Source organism: Dendrobates tinctorius, unplaced genomic scaffold (genome assembly GCF_039654945.1).
Source record: "Dendrobates tinctorius isolate UK_male_01 unplaced genomic scaffold, ASM3965494v1 ptg000107l, whole genome shotgun sequence".
Taxonomy (NCBI): Eukaryota; Metazoa; Chordata; class Amphibia; order Anura; family Dendrobatidae; genus Dendrobates; species Dendrobates tinctorius.
This window is the reverse complement of record NW_027361775.1, coordinates 5001-21545: the sequence shown is the minus strand read 5'-3', so window position 1 is coordinate 21545 and position 16545 is coordinate 5001. Positions and strand designations below refer to the sequence as shown.

At 44.3% G+C, this 16545-nt stretch overlaps 1 protein-coding gene across 1 annotated transcript; it reads left to right on the top strand.

The window, feature by feature from the left end:
* Nucleotides 1-2512: 2512 nt before the first annotated feature.
* Nucleotides 2513-16188, top strand: LOC141100569 (E3 SUMO-protein ligase ZNF451-like). The gene is made up of 5 exons (XM_073589122.1): nt 2513-2626; nt 13867-13952; nt 15123-15185; nt 15494-15613; nt 15897-16188. Exons 2-5 carry the CDS (start codon nt 13890-13892, stop codon nt 16023-16025), a joined length of 375 nt encoding a protein of 124 aa, XP_073445223.1. The 5' UTR covers nt 2513-2626; nt 13867-13889; the 3' UTR covers nt 16026-16188.
* Nucleotides 16189-16545: the final 357 nt, after the last annotated feature.

The window sequence follows — 16545 nt, the reverse complement described above, 5'->3', positions numbered from 1 at the left end:
GTATATAGCTCTGGTTACAGTATATAGCTCAGGTCGGGGATGCTCACCTATACAGTATACAGCTCTGGTTACAGTATATAGCTCAGGTTGGGGATGCTCACCTATACAGTATATAGCTCTGGTTACAGTATATAGGTCAGGTTGGGGATGCTCACCTATACAGTATACAGCTCTGGTTACAGTATATAGCTCAGGTTGGGGATGCTCACCTATACAGTATACAGCTCTGGTTGCAGTATATAGCTCAGGTTACAGTATATAGCTCAGGTTGGGGATGCTCACCTATACAGTATATAGCTCTGGTTACAGTATATAGCTCAGGTCGGGGATGCTCACCTATACAGTATACAGCTCTGGTTACAGTATATAGCTCAGGTTGGGGATGCTCACCTATACAGTATACAGCTCTGGTTACAGTATATAGGTCAGGTTGGGGATGCTCACCTACACAGTATACAGCTCTGGTTACAGTATATAGGTCAGGTCGGGGATGCTCACCTACACAGTATACAGCTCTGGTTACAGTATATAGGTCAGGTCGGGGATGCTCACCTACACAGTATACAGCTCTGGTTACAGTATATAGCTCAGGTTGGGGATGCTCACCTATACAGTATACAGCTCTGGTTACAGTATATAGCTCAGGTTGGGGATGCTCACCTACACAGTATACAGCTCTGGTTACAGTATATAGCTCAGGTTGGGGATGCTCACCTATACAGTATATAGCTCTGGTTACAGTATATAGGTCAGGTTGGGGATGCTCACCTATACAGTATACAGCTCTGGTTACAGTATATAGCTCAGGTTGGGGATGCTCACCTATACAGTATACAGCTCTGGTTGCAGTATATAGCTCAGGTTACAGTATATAGCTCAGGTTGGGGATGCTCACCTATACAGTATATAGCTCTGGTTACAGTATATAGCTCAGGTCGGGGATGCTCACCTATACAGTATACAGCTCTGGTTACAGTATATAGCTCAGGTTGGGGATGCTCACCTATACAGTATACAGCTCTGGTTACAGTATATAGGTCAGGTTGGGGATGCTCACCTACACAGTATACAGCTCTGGTTACAGTATATAGGTCAGGTCGGGGATGCTCACCTACACAGTATACAGCTCTGGTTACAGTATATAGGTCAGGTCGGGGATGCTCACCTACACAGTATACAGCTCTGGTTACAGTATATAGCTCAGGTTGGGGATGCTCACCTATACAGTATACAGCTCTGGTTACAGTATATAGCTCAGGTTGGGGATGCTCACCTACACAGTATACAGCTCTGGTTACAGTATATAGCTCAGGTTGGGGATGCTCACCTATACAGTATATAGCTCTGGTTACAGTATATAGCTCAGGTTGGGGATGCTCACCTACACAGTATACAGCTCTGGTTACAGTATATAGCTCAGGTTGGGGATGCGTGTCTACAGTATATAGCAGCTATCACAGGCGGGGTAGTAGTCCGTACTACTGACTGCCTTCGCTGCCCTGATGCACCATTCAGCGTCTGGCCAATTAGAGCCTGGCAGCCAATCAAAGCAAGAAGCTGCACAGCCAATGAGCTGCTGCAGCTCCCAGAGACTGCCACTCCCCTCTGACCCTGCCACTACACAACCTCCCTTCTAGGCTGGAGTCACACACAACGAATAAAAAATCGGTCCCATTTTAACGGTCCGAAATCGCACAAAAGTATCTTAACCATTGATCCGTTTTTGATGCGATTTTTCTTCATTGATGCGATTTTAATCGCATGTAAGGATCCTTTTGACATCCTTCTGGCGAGATTTTCTCGCAGGATAGCTAAATGGACATATAATGGAGCCCAATGACAGGTTTCCGCACACAAACGAATTAATAGATCTAGACACATTATATATATATTATACATATCATAGAGACACATTTATATATTTCTAATTCATACAGTTCTTAATTGCAGAATAGCCGCTGAAACATTAGCCGGCTTTTGTATAACATTCTCCTGCCCGACATGAAATGACACATGGTTTACATATAGTAAACCATTTCATTTCATGTTTTTTTTTTATGTCTATCACTATTAATTATATGAGGGCTTGTGGGTAAAATTTTGGAGTTGTAGGGGTTCATTTAAGGGGTTAATTCGTTGTATTAAATTGCGGGGACTCCCGCTGACGTCACTGAGGCTGCAGGGAGTCCCCGCAAATTAATACAACGAATTAACCCCTTAAATGAACCCTTACAACTCCAAAATTTTACTCGGTCAGAGGATCCAATGCGATAAAAAATCGCATGATGTGAGCTGCCCCATAGAATAACATTGGGACGAATGCAATGCGATTTTTTATCGCATTGTATTCGTCCGCTTTATTCGCCAGTGTGACCCCGGCCCTAAGTACAAAGTCGCGTGCTGGCCACAGCTCTCACGAGCTAGTGTTCTGCTCCCTTCTGAGCAGAGGCCCCGGAGTCCCCGCCCCCTGCTGTCACGTGGCGCTGACAGTGCACTCTGTCACGGGACTACATTTCCCGACGTCCTGGTTGTCGCTTTTGGAGTGACGCTCGGGCTGTCAGTGTGCGCGTAGCACGGGAAGCAGTGATAGTACACACCTGCAAGAGGAAGCGGTTACCGGTAACGGGTGGGTGAATCCCCGTGTGCGGCCGTATCCCATGATTGCAGTAATGTGATTTAAACTCGCGTGCCAGCCAGAGCGCTCACCAGCTAGTGCTGTGGCTCCTACTGAGCTGCCGGCCCCGGGGTTCCCGCCCCCTGCTGTCACGTGGCGCCGCTGACTGACGGTGTCACGGACTACATTTCCCGACGTCCTGGTTGTTGCTTTTGGAGTGACGCTCGTGTTGTCAGCGTGCGGGTAGCGCGGGAAACCGTGATAGAACACACCTGCAAGAGGAAGCGGTTATCGGTGGGTGAGTCCCCGTGTGCGGCCGTATCCCGTGATTTCTGTATTCCATCCTGCCCATACGCTGGTGAGATGTGGAGTTACTCCCAGTAGTCCGGGATCATCACTGCCCCCACGGTGCCGGATAGTTAGAAAACCTGACCTGTACTGACAGATCTGTGTGTGCCCCCCATTACTCCGGCACCTGGTGTATAGCCCCCATGTGTCGTAGACAGGCTCGGTCTGGCCTGGCGGGGTATCAGGTAAATGCCAGTGGGCCCCGAGGGTCACTGGGGCCCTTAAAAATGTTGCCCCTTTAAATGAGTTGGCCCTTTAAGAGCGCGCCGCGTCCCATGATTTGCAGGGACGCACGTACCCCGCTGAGGCTGTGACGTGCGGTCTGGCAGCGACTCGCTGGCTCCAGCTCCACTGACAGTCAGTGATGACTCGCCCTGCGCGTGACCTTGCTGTTCTTGATGGGCGGTGACACCCGCCCCGCGCTCTGATTTCCGGCTCTGTAGCTGGCTGCTGCCTGGCTAATAGCGTAGCAGCGTCATCACACAGACAAGAGGATGCCGCCGAGCTCTGCTCGCCTCACTGTGTGTACACTGCCACCCTCTGGTCCAGTGTCCTCCTCGGAGTCAGGCAGCTCTCTGCTCTGCCGGTTCCCGACTTCTGCTGTCCTGCAGTGCCAGCCCGGCTGTGTTGTGGTGTGTGCTCTCCGCCGGGCTCCCTGTCTGACATCTGCCCTGTGTAGAGATGGCTAGCCTGGCATGGTGAGCTGCTCTGCTGTCTCTGCACCCTCCCTGATGGGGCCCCAATGAGAGGAAAAATAGGTTTCTGGGGCCCCATCAGGTAGCCGGCACAGCTGGGGAGAATGGTGACGAGAATGATATACTATTAAACTGCGTAGGAGACCATCGTGGAGCCCCCAGAAACCTATTTTTCCTCTCATTGTGGCCCTATCAGGTAGTCGGCACAGCTTCCAGGGAGGGTGGTGAGATTATATATACTACTAGCTGAAGAGCCCGGCGCTGCCCGGGCATAGTATCTAACGGTGGTTAGTTATAGCAAATTATAATTATCCTCCATCCCATAGTCCCGTGCCCATATACCCATCATACCATCATACATATCCACGATCCCATAGTCCCGTGCCCATATACCCATCATACATATCCTCCATCCCATAGTCCCGTGCCCATATACCAGGGTGGATTGATTTAAATTACGCCGATTTAAATCATGATTTAAATCAAAAGATTTTTTTCTATTTAAATCGGATCGATTTAAATCATGATTTTAATCATGATTTAAATCACTGATTTAAATCAAAAGGTTTTTTTTTAATATAAATCACGATTAAAATGAGAAGTGAGAGCAGTGTGCATGTGCGCCCATAGTTACACGGACGAAACTAGGGGCAACGATCTAACGCCAGGGTGAGGGGGGGACCCCAAAGTAAGTAAAAATCTTTTTTGTTTTACTATATGGCAATAGGTAGGTGTTTAAAAGCAGCATGTCTTAATTGTATAAACTATTAATAGCCTCCACATTTTGTTCATACTGCCCCTTTAATTCCACACTTCTAGCTTGGTTTCAGTTTTGGTTTAGTTTCTTTTTCCCTGCATTCAGTTGACATGCCCAAACTTGTTGGATAGTCAGCAGTACTTGGCTCAGGCTGTAGTAACATCAGCAGTGCTTGGCTCAGGCTGTAGTAACAATCAAACTTCATAAGTGATCTGTGTGAGCCTGCCATGGCAGCAGGTCGTAAGAGAGACCCTATTTGGGTTCATTTTGTTGAGATGCCAGCAGCAGATCTTGGAAAGAAAGGTGCAAGAGCAAAGTGCAAATACTGTCAAAAGGATATCCAAGGACTTGTTTGCCGCTTAGGAACTGCTAAAGCAGGACAACTGGTTTTCCTATTAAAAGTCCTAAATAAACAGTAGGCTTAAAGGACTGATGTATTCACTGAAGATGTTTGCTTACTTCAAACGTTAGAGATAGGCTATTGTTAAAAAGTACTTACTCTCTGTAGTTCAATTCTGAGTGTTTAATAGTGCAAATAAAAATTATTAGGTTTCATAATCAACTGTTTTTTAATATTTTTATTTGTGTAAAACAATTAGATTTGCAAAAAGACAAAGTTTTGCTTGTGTACAACTTGATTAAAAAATCTGATTTAAATCAAATGATTTAAATCAAAAAAATCTGATTTAAATAAAAAAAATCTGATTATCTTGATTTTTTTAAAAAAATCAAGATTTTTATCCACCCTGCCATATACCCATCATACATATCCTCCTTCCCATAGTCCCATGTCCATATACCCATCATACATATCCTCCATCCCATAGTCCTGTGCCCATATACCCTTCACACATCCTCCGTCCCATAGTCCCGTGCCCATATACATATCCGCCATCCCATAGGCCCGTGCCCATATACCCATCATACATCCTCCATCCCATAGTCCAGTGCCCAAATACCCATCATACATATCCTCCATCCCATAGTCCAGTGCCCAAATACCCATCATACATATCCTCCATCCCATAGTCCAGTGCCCAAATACCCATCATACATATCCTCCATCCCATAGTCCCGTGCCCATATACACGTCACACATCCTCCATCCCATAGTCCAGTGCCCATATACCCGTCACACATCCTCCATCCGATAGTCCAGTGCCCAAATACCCATCATACATTTCCACCATCCCATAGTCCCGTGCCCATATACCCGTCACACATCCTCCATCCCATAGGCGAGTGCCCATATACCCATCACATATCCTCCATCCCATAGTCAACCATTATGACATCATAATGAGCAGCGGGGCTTGCAACCTATGATGACATCAGCATCGCCATGGCAACCATTGTGACATCATGAGGGGCAGGGCTTGACGTGCACACACGTTTTCCCCAGTATGTAGACAGGGTCAAAATTGTTTGGTGAATTGGAACGCGCGGGGTTAAAATTTCGCCTCACAACATAGTTTAGGACGCTCTCGGGGTCCAGACGCGTGACTGTGCCAAATTTTGTGGCTGTAACTGCAACAGTGCGGATGGCTGTAACTGCGACAGTGCGGATCCCTATCCCGGACACACACACACACACACACACACACACACACACACACACACACACACACACACACACTTTATATATTAGATTACACACTGCGTAGGCGACCACGGTTGGGGCCCCCACGGTGGTCGCCTACACAGTGTAATAGTATATCTCACCACCCTCCCTGGAAGCTGTGCCGACTATCTGATAGGGCCACAATGAGAGGAAAAATAGGTTTCTGGGGACTCCACCATGGTCGCCTACGCAGTTTAATAGTATATCATTCTCGTCACAATTCTCCCTGGAAGCTTTGCCGGAGCAGGGGAGCTCATAATGTGCTGCATGGAGGAGCGGGGGGAGGCCATAATGTGCTGCATGGAGGAGCGGGGGGAGGCCATAATGTGCTGCATGGAGGAGCGGGGGGAGGCCATAATGTGCTGCATGGAGGAGCGGGGGGAGGCCATAATGTGCTGCATGGAGGAGCGGGGGGAGGCCATAATGTGCTGCATGGAGGAGCGGGGGGAGGCCATAATGTGCTGCATGGAGGAGCGGGGGGAGGCCATAATGTGCTGCATGGAGGAGCGGGGGGAGGCCATAATGTGCTGCATGGAGGAGCGGGGGGGGCATGCGCGATCAAGACGAGAGGCATCGGTGTTGGGGGATTGTACGCCAGCCAATCATAATGTGGCGCGTGACATCAGCTGATAGGTAAATGCGATCCAGATGGAGTGCACGCCCGATATTAACCTCTTCCCAACCTTTGACGCCACGTAGGCGTCATGAAAGTCGGTGCCAATCCGATCCATGACGCCTATGTGACGTCATGAATTGATAGCCCCCCCTGCGGGTCGGGTGACCGGAGTCACTAAAAGGTCACCCGACCCGCACACACAGGACACTTGAGGGTTAAGCCCAGGGGGCGTGGCTTGGCCCCCACGTGCCTACGATCGCTCTGATTGACTGTTTCACTGTTAACAGCCAATCAGAGCGATTGTAATATTTCACCAATGAAATTTGTTGAAATATTACAATCCAGCCATGGCCGATGCTGAAATAGCATCAGACATGGCTGGAGACCGAGACACGACCTCCCCCCCACACTGACTCATGGCACCGATCAGCTGCCGCCACCGACTGACAGCACCGATCGGCAGCCGCCATCATAATCTGCTCCCCCCGCCTTACCTCCGCTCCCCCTCTCACCCTCCACGGTGCCTCCGAACTCCCTCTGGCCGTGACGGTTGTCCCGCTGTCCAGGATAATGGGTGCCGCCATCTTGGAAAATGGCGGGTGCATGCGCAGTGCATCGAATCTGCAATGCTGCAGATTCATTCATTTATTTTGATAACTATGATAAACTTTCACAGTGATCAAAATAAAAGTAAATCACCCCTATAGGTAGGGACAAATAATAAAATAAAGAAAATATTTTTATTTTTCCGTTAGGGTTGGGATTACGGTTAGGATTGGATTGAGATTAGGGTTAGGGGTGGGTTGGGATTACGGTTAGGCTTGTGGTTAGCGTTAGAGTTGGGATTAGGGTTAGAGGTGTGTTGGGGTTAGGGTTGTGGTTAGGGTTATGATTAGGGTTGGGATTAGGGTTAGGGGTGTGTTGGGGTTAGGGTTGGCGATAACAGTGGAAACCCCTCAATTCTAAGGCACATCACGGGGTCTCCAAACGCGACATGGCGCCACCATTTATTCCAGCCAATTTTGCGTTCAAAAAGTCAAACAGTGCTCCCTCCATGTCGAGCCCCGATATGTGCCCAAACAGTGGTTTACCCCCACATATGAGGTATCAGCGTACTCAGGAAAAATTGCACAACAACTTTGGGGGTCTAATTTCTCCTGTTACCCTCGGGAAAATAAAGTGGGGGCTAAAATAATTTTTGTGGAAAAAAAAAAATTATTTATTTTCCCGCCCGGGCGTTATAAACTTCTGTGAAGCACTTGGGGGTTCAAAGTGCTCACCTCACATCTAGATTATTTCCTTGAGTGGTCTAGTTTCCAAAATGGTGTCACCTGTGGGGGGGTTTCCACTGTTTAGGTACATCAGGGGCTCTGCAAACGTAACATGCCCGCAGACCATTCCATCAAGTCGACATTTCAAAACGTCACTACTTCCCTTCCGAGCCCCAACGTGTTCCCAAACAGTCCCCCCCCACATATGGGTTACCAGCGTACTCAGGACAAACTGGTCAACAAATTCAACTTTTGGGGTCCAATTTATCCTGTTGCCTTTGTGAAAATAAAAAATAGCGGGCTAAAAAAATCATTTTTTGAGGAAAAAAAATATTTTTATTTTCACGGCTCTGCGTTATAAACTTCTGTGAAGCACCTGGGGGTTCAAAGTGCTCACTATGCATCTAGATAAGTTCCTTAGGGGGTCTAGTTTCCTAAATGGGGTCATTTGTGGGGGAGCTCCAAAGTTTAGGTACACAGGGGCTCTGCAAACCCGAAATGGTGTCCGCTAACGATTGGAGCTAATTTTCCATTCAAAAAGTCAAATGACGCTCCTTCCCTTCTGAGCCCTGCCGTGCGCCCAAACAGTGGTACTCAGGACAAACTGGACAACAACTTTTGGGGTCCAATTTATCCTGTTACCCTTTGGAAAATAAAAAATAGCGGGCTAAAAAATCATTTTTGAGGAAAAAAAAAAAAATTATTTTCATGGCTCTGCGTTTATAAACTTCTGTGAAGCACTTGGGGGTTCAGCGTGCTCACTACACATCTAGATGAGTTCCTTGGGGGTTCTAGTTTCCAAAATGGGGTCACTTGTGGGGGTTTCTACTGTTTAGGCACATCAGGGGCTCTGCAAACCCAACATGACGCCCGCAGAACATTCCTTCAAAGTCTGCATTCCAAAATGGCGCTCCTTCCCTTCTGAGCTCTCCCATGCTCCCAAACAGTGGTTCCCTCCCACATGTGGAGTATCGGTGTACTCAGGACAAATTGGACAACAACTTTTGTGGTTCAATTTCTCCTGTTAGCCTTGTGAAAATAAAAAATAGCGGGCTAAAAATTCTTTTTTGAGCAAAAAAAAAAATTATTTTTTATTTTCACTGCTCTGCATTATAAACCTCTGTGTCTTGGGGGTTCAATGTGTTCACCACACATCTAGATAAGTTCCTTCTGGGGTCTAGTTTCCAAAATGCGGGCACTTGTGGGGAAGCTCCAATGTTTAGGCGCACAGTGGCTCTCCAAACACGACATGGCAACCGCTAAATATTCAAGCATATTTTCCATTCAAAAAGCCAAATGGCGCTCCTTCCCTTCTGAGCCCTGCCGGTGTACTCAGGAGAAATTGCCCAACAAATTTTAGGATCCATTTTATCCTGTTGCCCATGTGAAAATGAAAAAACTGATGCTAAAAGAAAATTTTTGTTGGAAAAATTAAAGTGTCCATTTTTTCCTTCCACGTTGCTTTAGTTCCTGTAAAGCACCTGAAGGGTTAATAATCTTCTTGAATGTAGTTTTGAGTAGCTTGAGGGGTGCAGTTTTTAGAATGGTGACACTTTAGGGTATTTTCTGCCATATAGACCCCTCAAAGTGACTTCAAATGTGAGGTGGTCCCTAAAAAAATGGTTTTGTAAATTTTGTTGTAAAAATGAGAAATCACTGGTCAACTTTTAACCTTTATAACTTCCTAACAAAAATAAATTTTGTATCCAAAATTGTGCTGATGTAAAAGACATGTGGGAAATGTTATTTAGTAACTATTTTGTGTCACATAACTCTCTGGTTTAACAGAATAAAAATTCAAAATTTTAAAATTTTCAAAATTTTCGCCAAATTTCTGTTTTTTTCACAAATGCAGAAAATTATCGACCTAAATTTACCACTAACATGAAGCCCAATATGTCACGAAAAAACATTCTCGGAATCGCTAGGATGCGTTGAAGCGTTTCTGAGTTATTACCTCATAAAGGGACACTGGTCAGAATTGCAAAAAATGGCCTTGTCATTAAGGGGTTAAAGTAACCGTTCTCATCAGGATGAGTGACAGGCCATTAAACCTATCATGTGTGATCAACTCTGGCTGATAGAGCACAAGCCTGTGGACATTTTTAATACTAGTTTATGCCTGGCCCCATTGTGAGATCTTTAGACTGGGACCTGTATGGCATGCAGGAAGTGGTTGTTACTAATTATCAGATAGATATATATATATATTAGTGCCTACAAGTAGTATTCAACCCCCTGCAGATTTAGCAGGTTTACACATTCGGAATTAACTTGGCATTGTGACATTTGGACTGTAGATCAGCCTGGAAGTGTGAAATGCACTGCAGCAAAAAAGAATGTTATTTCTTTGTTTAATTTTTTTTTGAATTTTGAAAAGTTTATTCAGAGGGTCATTTATTATTCAACCCCTCAAACCACCAGAATTCTGTTTGGTTCCCCTAAAGTATTAAGAAGTATTTCAGGCACAAAGAACAATGAGCTTCACATGTTTGGATTAATTATCTCTTTTTCCAGCCTTTTCTGACTAAGACCCTCCCCAAACTTGTGAACAGCACTCATACATGGTCAACATGGGAAAGACAAAGGAGCATTCCAAGGCCATCAGAGACAAGATCGTGGAGGGTCACAAGGCTGGCAAGGGGTACAAAACCCTTTGCAAGGAGTTGGGCCTACCTGTCTCCACTGTTGGGAGCATCATCCGGAAGTGGAAGGCTTATGGAACTACTGTTAGCCTTCCACGGCCTGGACAGCCTTTGAAAGTTTCCTCCCGTGCCGAGGCCAGGCTTGTCCGAAGAGTCAAGGCTAACCCAAGGACAACAAGGAAGGAGCTCCGGGAAGATCTCATGGCAGTGGGGACATTGGTTTCAGTCAATACCATAAGTAACGTACTCCACCGCAATGGTCTCCGTTCCAGACGAGCCCGTAAGGTACCTTTTACTTTCAAAGCGTCATGTCAAGGCTCGTCTACAGTTTGCTCATGATCACTTGAAGGACTCTGAGACAGACTGGTTCAAGGTTCTCTGGTCTGATGAGACCAAGATCGAGATCTTTGGTGCCAACCACACACGTGACGTTTGGAGACTGGATGGCACTGCATACGACCCCAAGAATACCATCCCTACAGTCAAGCATGGTGGTGGCAGCAGGTCTTATAAAAGACGATTATTAGCTGTAATTGCAAACAAGGGTTATTCCACAAAATATTAAACCTAGGGGTTGAATAATAATTGACCCACACTTGTATGTTTAAAATTTATTAAAATTTAACTGAGCAACATAACTTTTTGGTTTGTCAGATTTATGCATCTGTTAATAAATCCTGCTCTTGTGTGAAGTTTGAAGGCTCTAACTTATTTGCATCTTATCAAACCTGCTAAATCTGCAGGGGGTTGAATACTACTTGTAGGCACTATATATATATATATATATATATATATATATATATATATATATATATATATATGTTTTTGGTCATTTCCCACACCGCATCTAACTATCTACCTCCTGATGATCCTGTTAGGAGAAATGCGTTGAGGTTTTGCCTATCCATCGTCAAAATTTGAGTGCCGTTTTCTACTGTTATCAACCTGTGTTGGAAATTTTTGATTATATTGTGGATTTTGTTATGAATTATGCTTTCCAAATATATTATGTCACCCTAATGTGTTATCAGTTATATCAGGTCGTATTGAGGGTGAGCCGTCGTGGAGCGGGGGCGCCATTCCGCTGACCACTGGGTGCCAACCTCCGCTGATAGGAAGGTATACTGTTACAGGGAACAGGTAGTTAGGTACTCATTTGTTTTGCACCTCTCACTTTATTTGTTTTGCACATGTCACTTTATTGTCTGTCAATTGCACTGTTTTTGCGCTTTTTTTCTGTTGTTGCCTACCCAACTACTACTTTTTTGACAACCCCTATACACTCCTTTCCTGGTTAATTGAGTGACCGCATGCTGCACTTATCCAGGGTCATCTAGGAGTTATAGGGTACAGCCGCTGGGAGGCAGTTTGATATCAGGACCCCCTTGTAGGGTTCAGTAGGTGACTTTAAGACTTTAATAAAGGTTGGCTTTTATATTCTACATCTATACTTTTGTAAGGCTCCTTGTAAATATATCAGATCAGCCATCTGACACATTACAGTGATTTCCCCCCCCCCCGGGACAATAAAATAAAGTTAAAAAAAAAAAAAAGTGTAAAGATGATTAATAAAAAAAAAACCCTACATAAATTAAAAAAAATAAATAAATTCCCTAATTCATTTTTTGGAAATAATAAAAAAAAAAAAGTACACATATTTAGTATTGCCACGCCCTATAAAACTGTCCCACTAGTGAACCCCTTAAGAAGTAAAAATAAAAAGCAATGCTTTATCATACTGCTGAACAAAAAGTGCAATAACGCGCAATCAAAAAGAGGGATATAAATAACCATGGTACCGCTGAAAACGTCATCTTGTCCCGCAAAAAACGAGCCGTCACACAGCGTCATCAGCGAAAAATAAAGTTATAGCTCGCAGAATAAAGCAATGCAAAAATAATAATTTTTTATGTGAAATTGTTTTCATTGCATAAAAGCGCCAAAACTTAAAAAAAAAGACATAAATGAGGTATCGCTGTAACCGTACTGACCCGAAGAATAATGCCGTTTTATCAATTTTACCACACTCGGAACGGTGTAAACGCACCCCCCCAAAAGAAATTCATGAAATGCTCGTTTTTGTTCATTCTGCATCCCAAAAACTCAGAATAAAAAGCGATCAAAAAATGTCACGTGCCTGAAAATGGTACCAATAAAAACGTCAACTTGTCCCGCAAAAAATAAGACCTCACGTGACTCTGTGGGTCAAAATATGTAAAAAAATTATAACTCTCAAAATGTGGTGATACAAAAAAAAAGCGTCTTTTAGGTTATGTGCCCACGTTGCGTGTTAAAACGCACACTAAAAACCGGACTCCTTCCCAGAAATCGCACGTTTTTTTTCAGCGCGATTTTACCGCGATTCTGTTTGCGATTTTCGCCGCGATTTTCTCAAGCACTTTCCAAGCGATTTGAAGCATCGCTTGCAAAGTGATTGACAGGTTGGTCACACTCGTCAAACAGTGTTTGACAAGTGTGACCAGCTTTTTACTATTGAGGCTGCCTATGCAGACTCTTTGTTATGGGTTATAGGCTCCATTGTTTTTTCGTGTGTTTCTATGTGTGAGATGTTAAGTTTTTTGTGTGCCATATCTCCGTGATTTAAGGGCATAAAAATTCAAAATTTTCGCCAAATTTCCCTTTTTTTTTTTTTTCACAAATAAACGCAAGTTATAGCAATGAAATTTTACCACTAACATGAAGTACAATATGTCACGAGAAAACAATGTCATAATCACCGGGATCCATGCAAGCATTCCAGATTAGTTACCTCATAAAGGGACAGTGGTCAGAATTGTAAAAATTGGCCCTGTCATGAACATGTAAACCACCCTTGGGGGTAAAGGGGTTACATATATATATATATATATATATATATATATATATATATATATATATATATATATATGTGTATGTGTATGTGTGTGTGTTTATATATATATATGTGTTTTTTTTCAGTCCTGTACATTTTGCTGACTGCTGTTCGTGAAAGGAAGCAAGAAGACTGAGGTAACATCAGTTCTCGTGTGGTAGTTCTCTGATTTAGCTATTCGTAAAATGTCCCGTGAGTCCTGTGTGACTATCGACAAAAAATCCACCACATTTGTAGACATCTGTGACTTTTATTGCCGGTCACAACGCACCATAGGAATGTTGCAATGTGTCGCTGCGATTTCAGGGTCGCCCTACACATGTCGCCGTGCAGCCCTAGCCTAGTAATTAGTTTACATGTAATAACTAGGAAAACCCTGCGTGCAACCCTGGAACGTCTTAAAGGTTCTATTTTTGTTCTTATTCAGCAGGAACATCCTCCCCCACGGCCATGGACTCTGTGGAGATGCCTGAAGAAATCCAGAATAGTGAGGAGGAGATTGAGTTTGTCAGTGTAAGTGTTGGCAGTATGGCGCACACAGGACAGGTGTCCGTGGTTATGGCTGCTCTCTCCATTCACTATTACTGGAGTTATTGATAAAAGTGACTCGGCTGACCGGCTATTTCCAGAACATTCCTGAACTCCCATAGAAATGTATGTAGGGCGCAGTCCACAGGGGCTCATTATTCTGGCCTGCTCTGTATCTTACACTATATGGTATCACAGGACATTATATTGCCTTCTTGCATATTATGCCATACAGCTGCATGAGTCATTTTCTTTCTTACGACGGACACAGGTGAGTAAGTGGCGGTTTGTTTTACGTTAGTGGGACACGTGTGATGCCACCTGCTCGAAATTTGAAGGGAACACTTGAACCTCTTGCAGTTTTCTCCACTTAACTTGGCACTCGGATAGATGATTTTATCTTTATTAATGACTACAGTCCAAAATGTAAAAAGGCGTTTCAATCTACACATTAACCCTCCATCCGTAAACGGATTGCCAGATAAAACGTATCAGAGAAGACAAGCGCAGCGGCATGAAGTTTCTGTCCTCCGCTCCACGCGGGAGAAAAGCGCTTTTCCATGTGAGTGCCAAGTGTCATCCTCACTACATTATAGGATCCCACTTGGGCACTGGTATGAACTGGCTTGGTTCGCTGTTACAGCCACACTAAACTTTGTGTGGTATCCCAAGGTCTCTTTTTTTTCACTACCCAAGCACTGCCGCAGCGTTTGCTAAGTATCATTAGAGCAGTTACCATTTGGTCACCAGTTCCTAAGCGATGCGACAGCACTGGGTCACGGCACCGTGGTCACTGAGGATTGTGGATACCGTTCTGCATGTAGGATCCCACAACTTGGAAGTGAGAGCACATTTGTTAACTTATCGATTTTAGTTGTATAGCACCGTTAATTCCACAGCTCTTTGTATACATTACCATTACTGTCCCCATTGGGGCTCACAATCTAATCCCCTATCAGTTTGCCTTTGGACTGGGGAGGAAACCCACTCAAAGGGAGAACATAGAAACCCTGGACCCTGCTCTGCATAGTGACAGTGCTAACCACCGATCCACATTGTTGCCCTATATTTAGTAATATCGCCAGTCTGGGGCCGAATTGAATACTACTGCTGTGGGTGCCATGAAGAATTGATTGTCCATGTTTTCCTGTTTAGGAAGGCCAGCTAAGACCTGTCATGGAATGTGTTGACCTGCTTAGTAGTGATGATGAGGAATACGTAAGTATAAGGATTTGTATGATAGTGGTGTGCTACAAATCACTTTAATCTGTGGAGACTGATATTATGGGGAATTGGGTAAACTCTCGGTGTATCTGCAGATTGGCGCCAGAATTTTTTAGTATCCATTGACAGGCCTTGCATTCCCAACAGCCACAGTTGGCGTGGCCATGGCCCACGGGGGGATGCAGACTGTTTCTTCAGCATGCTCTAATGGAGTATTCTAAAAGAAGTTGTCATGTGTTCTGCAGGATAAATTTGTATTTTCTATTCGTGATTTTGAAATCTGCATTTCTTCTGATTCTTAGCGAACCACAAAGGACCATGTTGACCTTCAGAAGGATCGGGTGGCTTCAACTCTTGATCGTCTTGCGCGCCACGTTGAAGTTCAAAAAAAGCAAACAGCTGAAAAAAACAAGGCATTCCAGGCGAGTTAATTTCAATTTTTTAATGTGCAACTATTGGTGACTTTTTGTAATGTAGCTGGGCCTAATATAGGTTTATATGGCATGTTTGTTTAGCAATTTTACCATTTATAAAAGGGAGAGAATGGGGGAAGTTGTGTGAGAAAAACCTGAGCGTCAGTAGGACGGAGCAGACCGCTGGAGACATGAACGGCTGTCAAATTGTACATGACTGCTCCTTTTTAGAATACAGCTCCTTTTACAATTTATCTTTGCCTAGAATATTTTTTTTTTTTTTTTTTTGCAGGAAAAGTTAGATTTTCACCATGCTCATGGATTACAGGAATTGGAACTTATTAATGATCTTTCTGGCAAACATGCTGCAAAAATGTGTGTCCACGAGTGGTTGAAAATGCCAGGTAAGCAGAACAAGTAAACTAATATACAAAATGTTCCCCGTGCACAGAAGACAGCAGATGTGGCTTAGGCTGCATTCACACTTCTGTTTATAAAACACCACGCTGACCCATAGGTTTTAATGAAACCATTAACACGTGTGTTTTTTGATCGCTCATGCCTGGCACATGGTCTGTTCTCATCCAGTTTTGCAAATCAGACTCAGAAGTTTGTGTTTGGGGATCTGTCAAAACAGCTGAAAAACAGAAAACATCCATTTTCAATTTGTTTTAACTGATCCATTGCTAAGTATCTATGGAAATAAAAGGTTACGTTTTCAAATGGCAAAAATCAAATACTCATAATGTTGATAATAATTTGGGAAAGTTATGAACTGTCCTATACATGTCTGTTCTGTTCCTGATTTAAGCATCTCTGCTCTTGGTTGAGATTAATCTGTGCTGCACTTTATGCACATGCTCCGTAGTGACCAGTGCTGTGGGGTCAGGGAAACTGAATAGTCGGAGCTTTGGCTTACCGACTCCCCGGCCCTGCTAGAC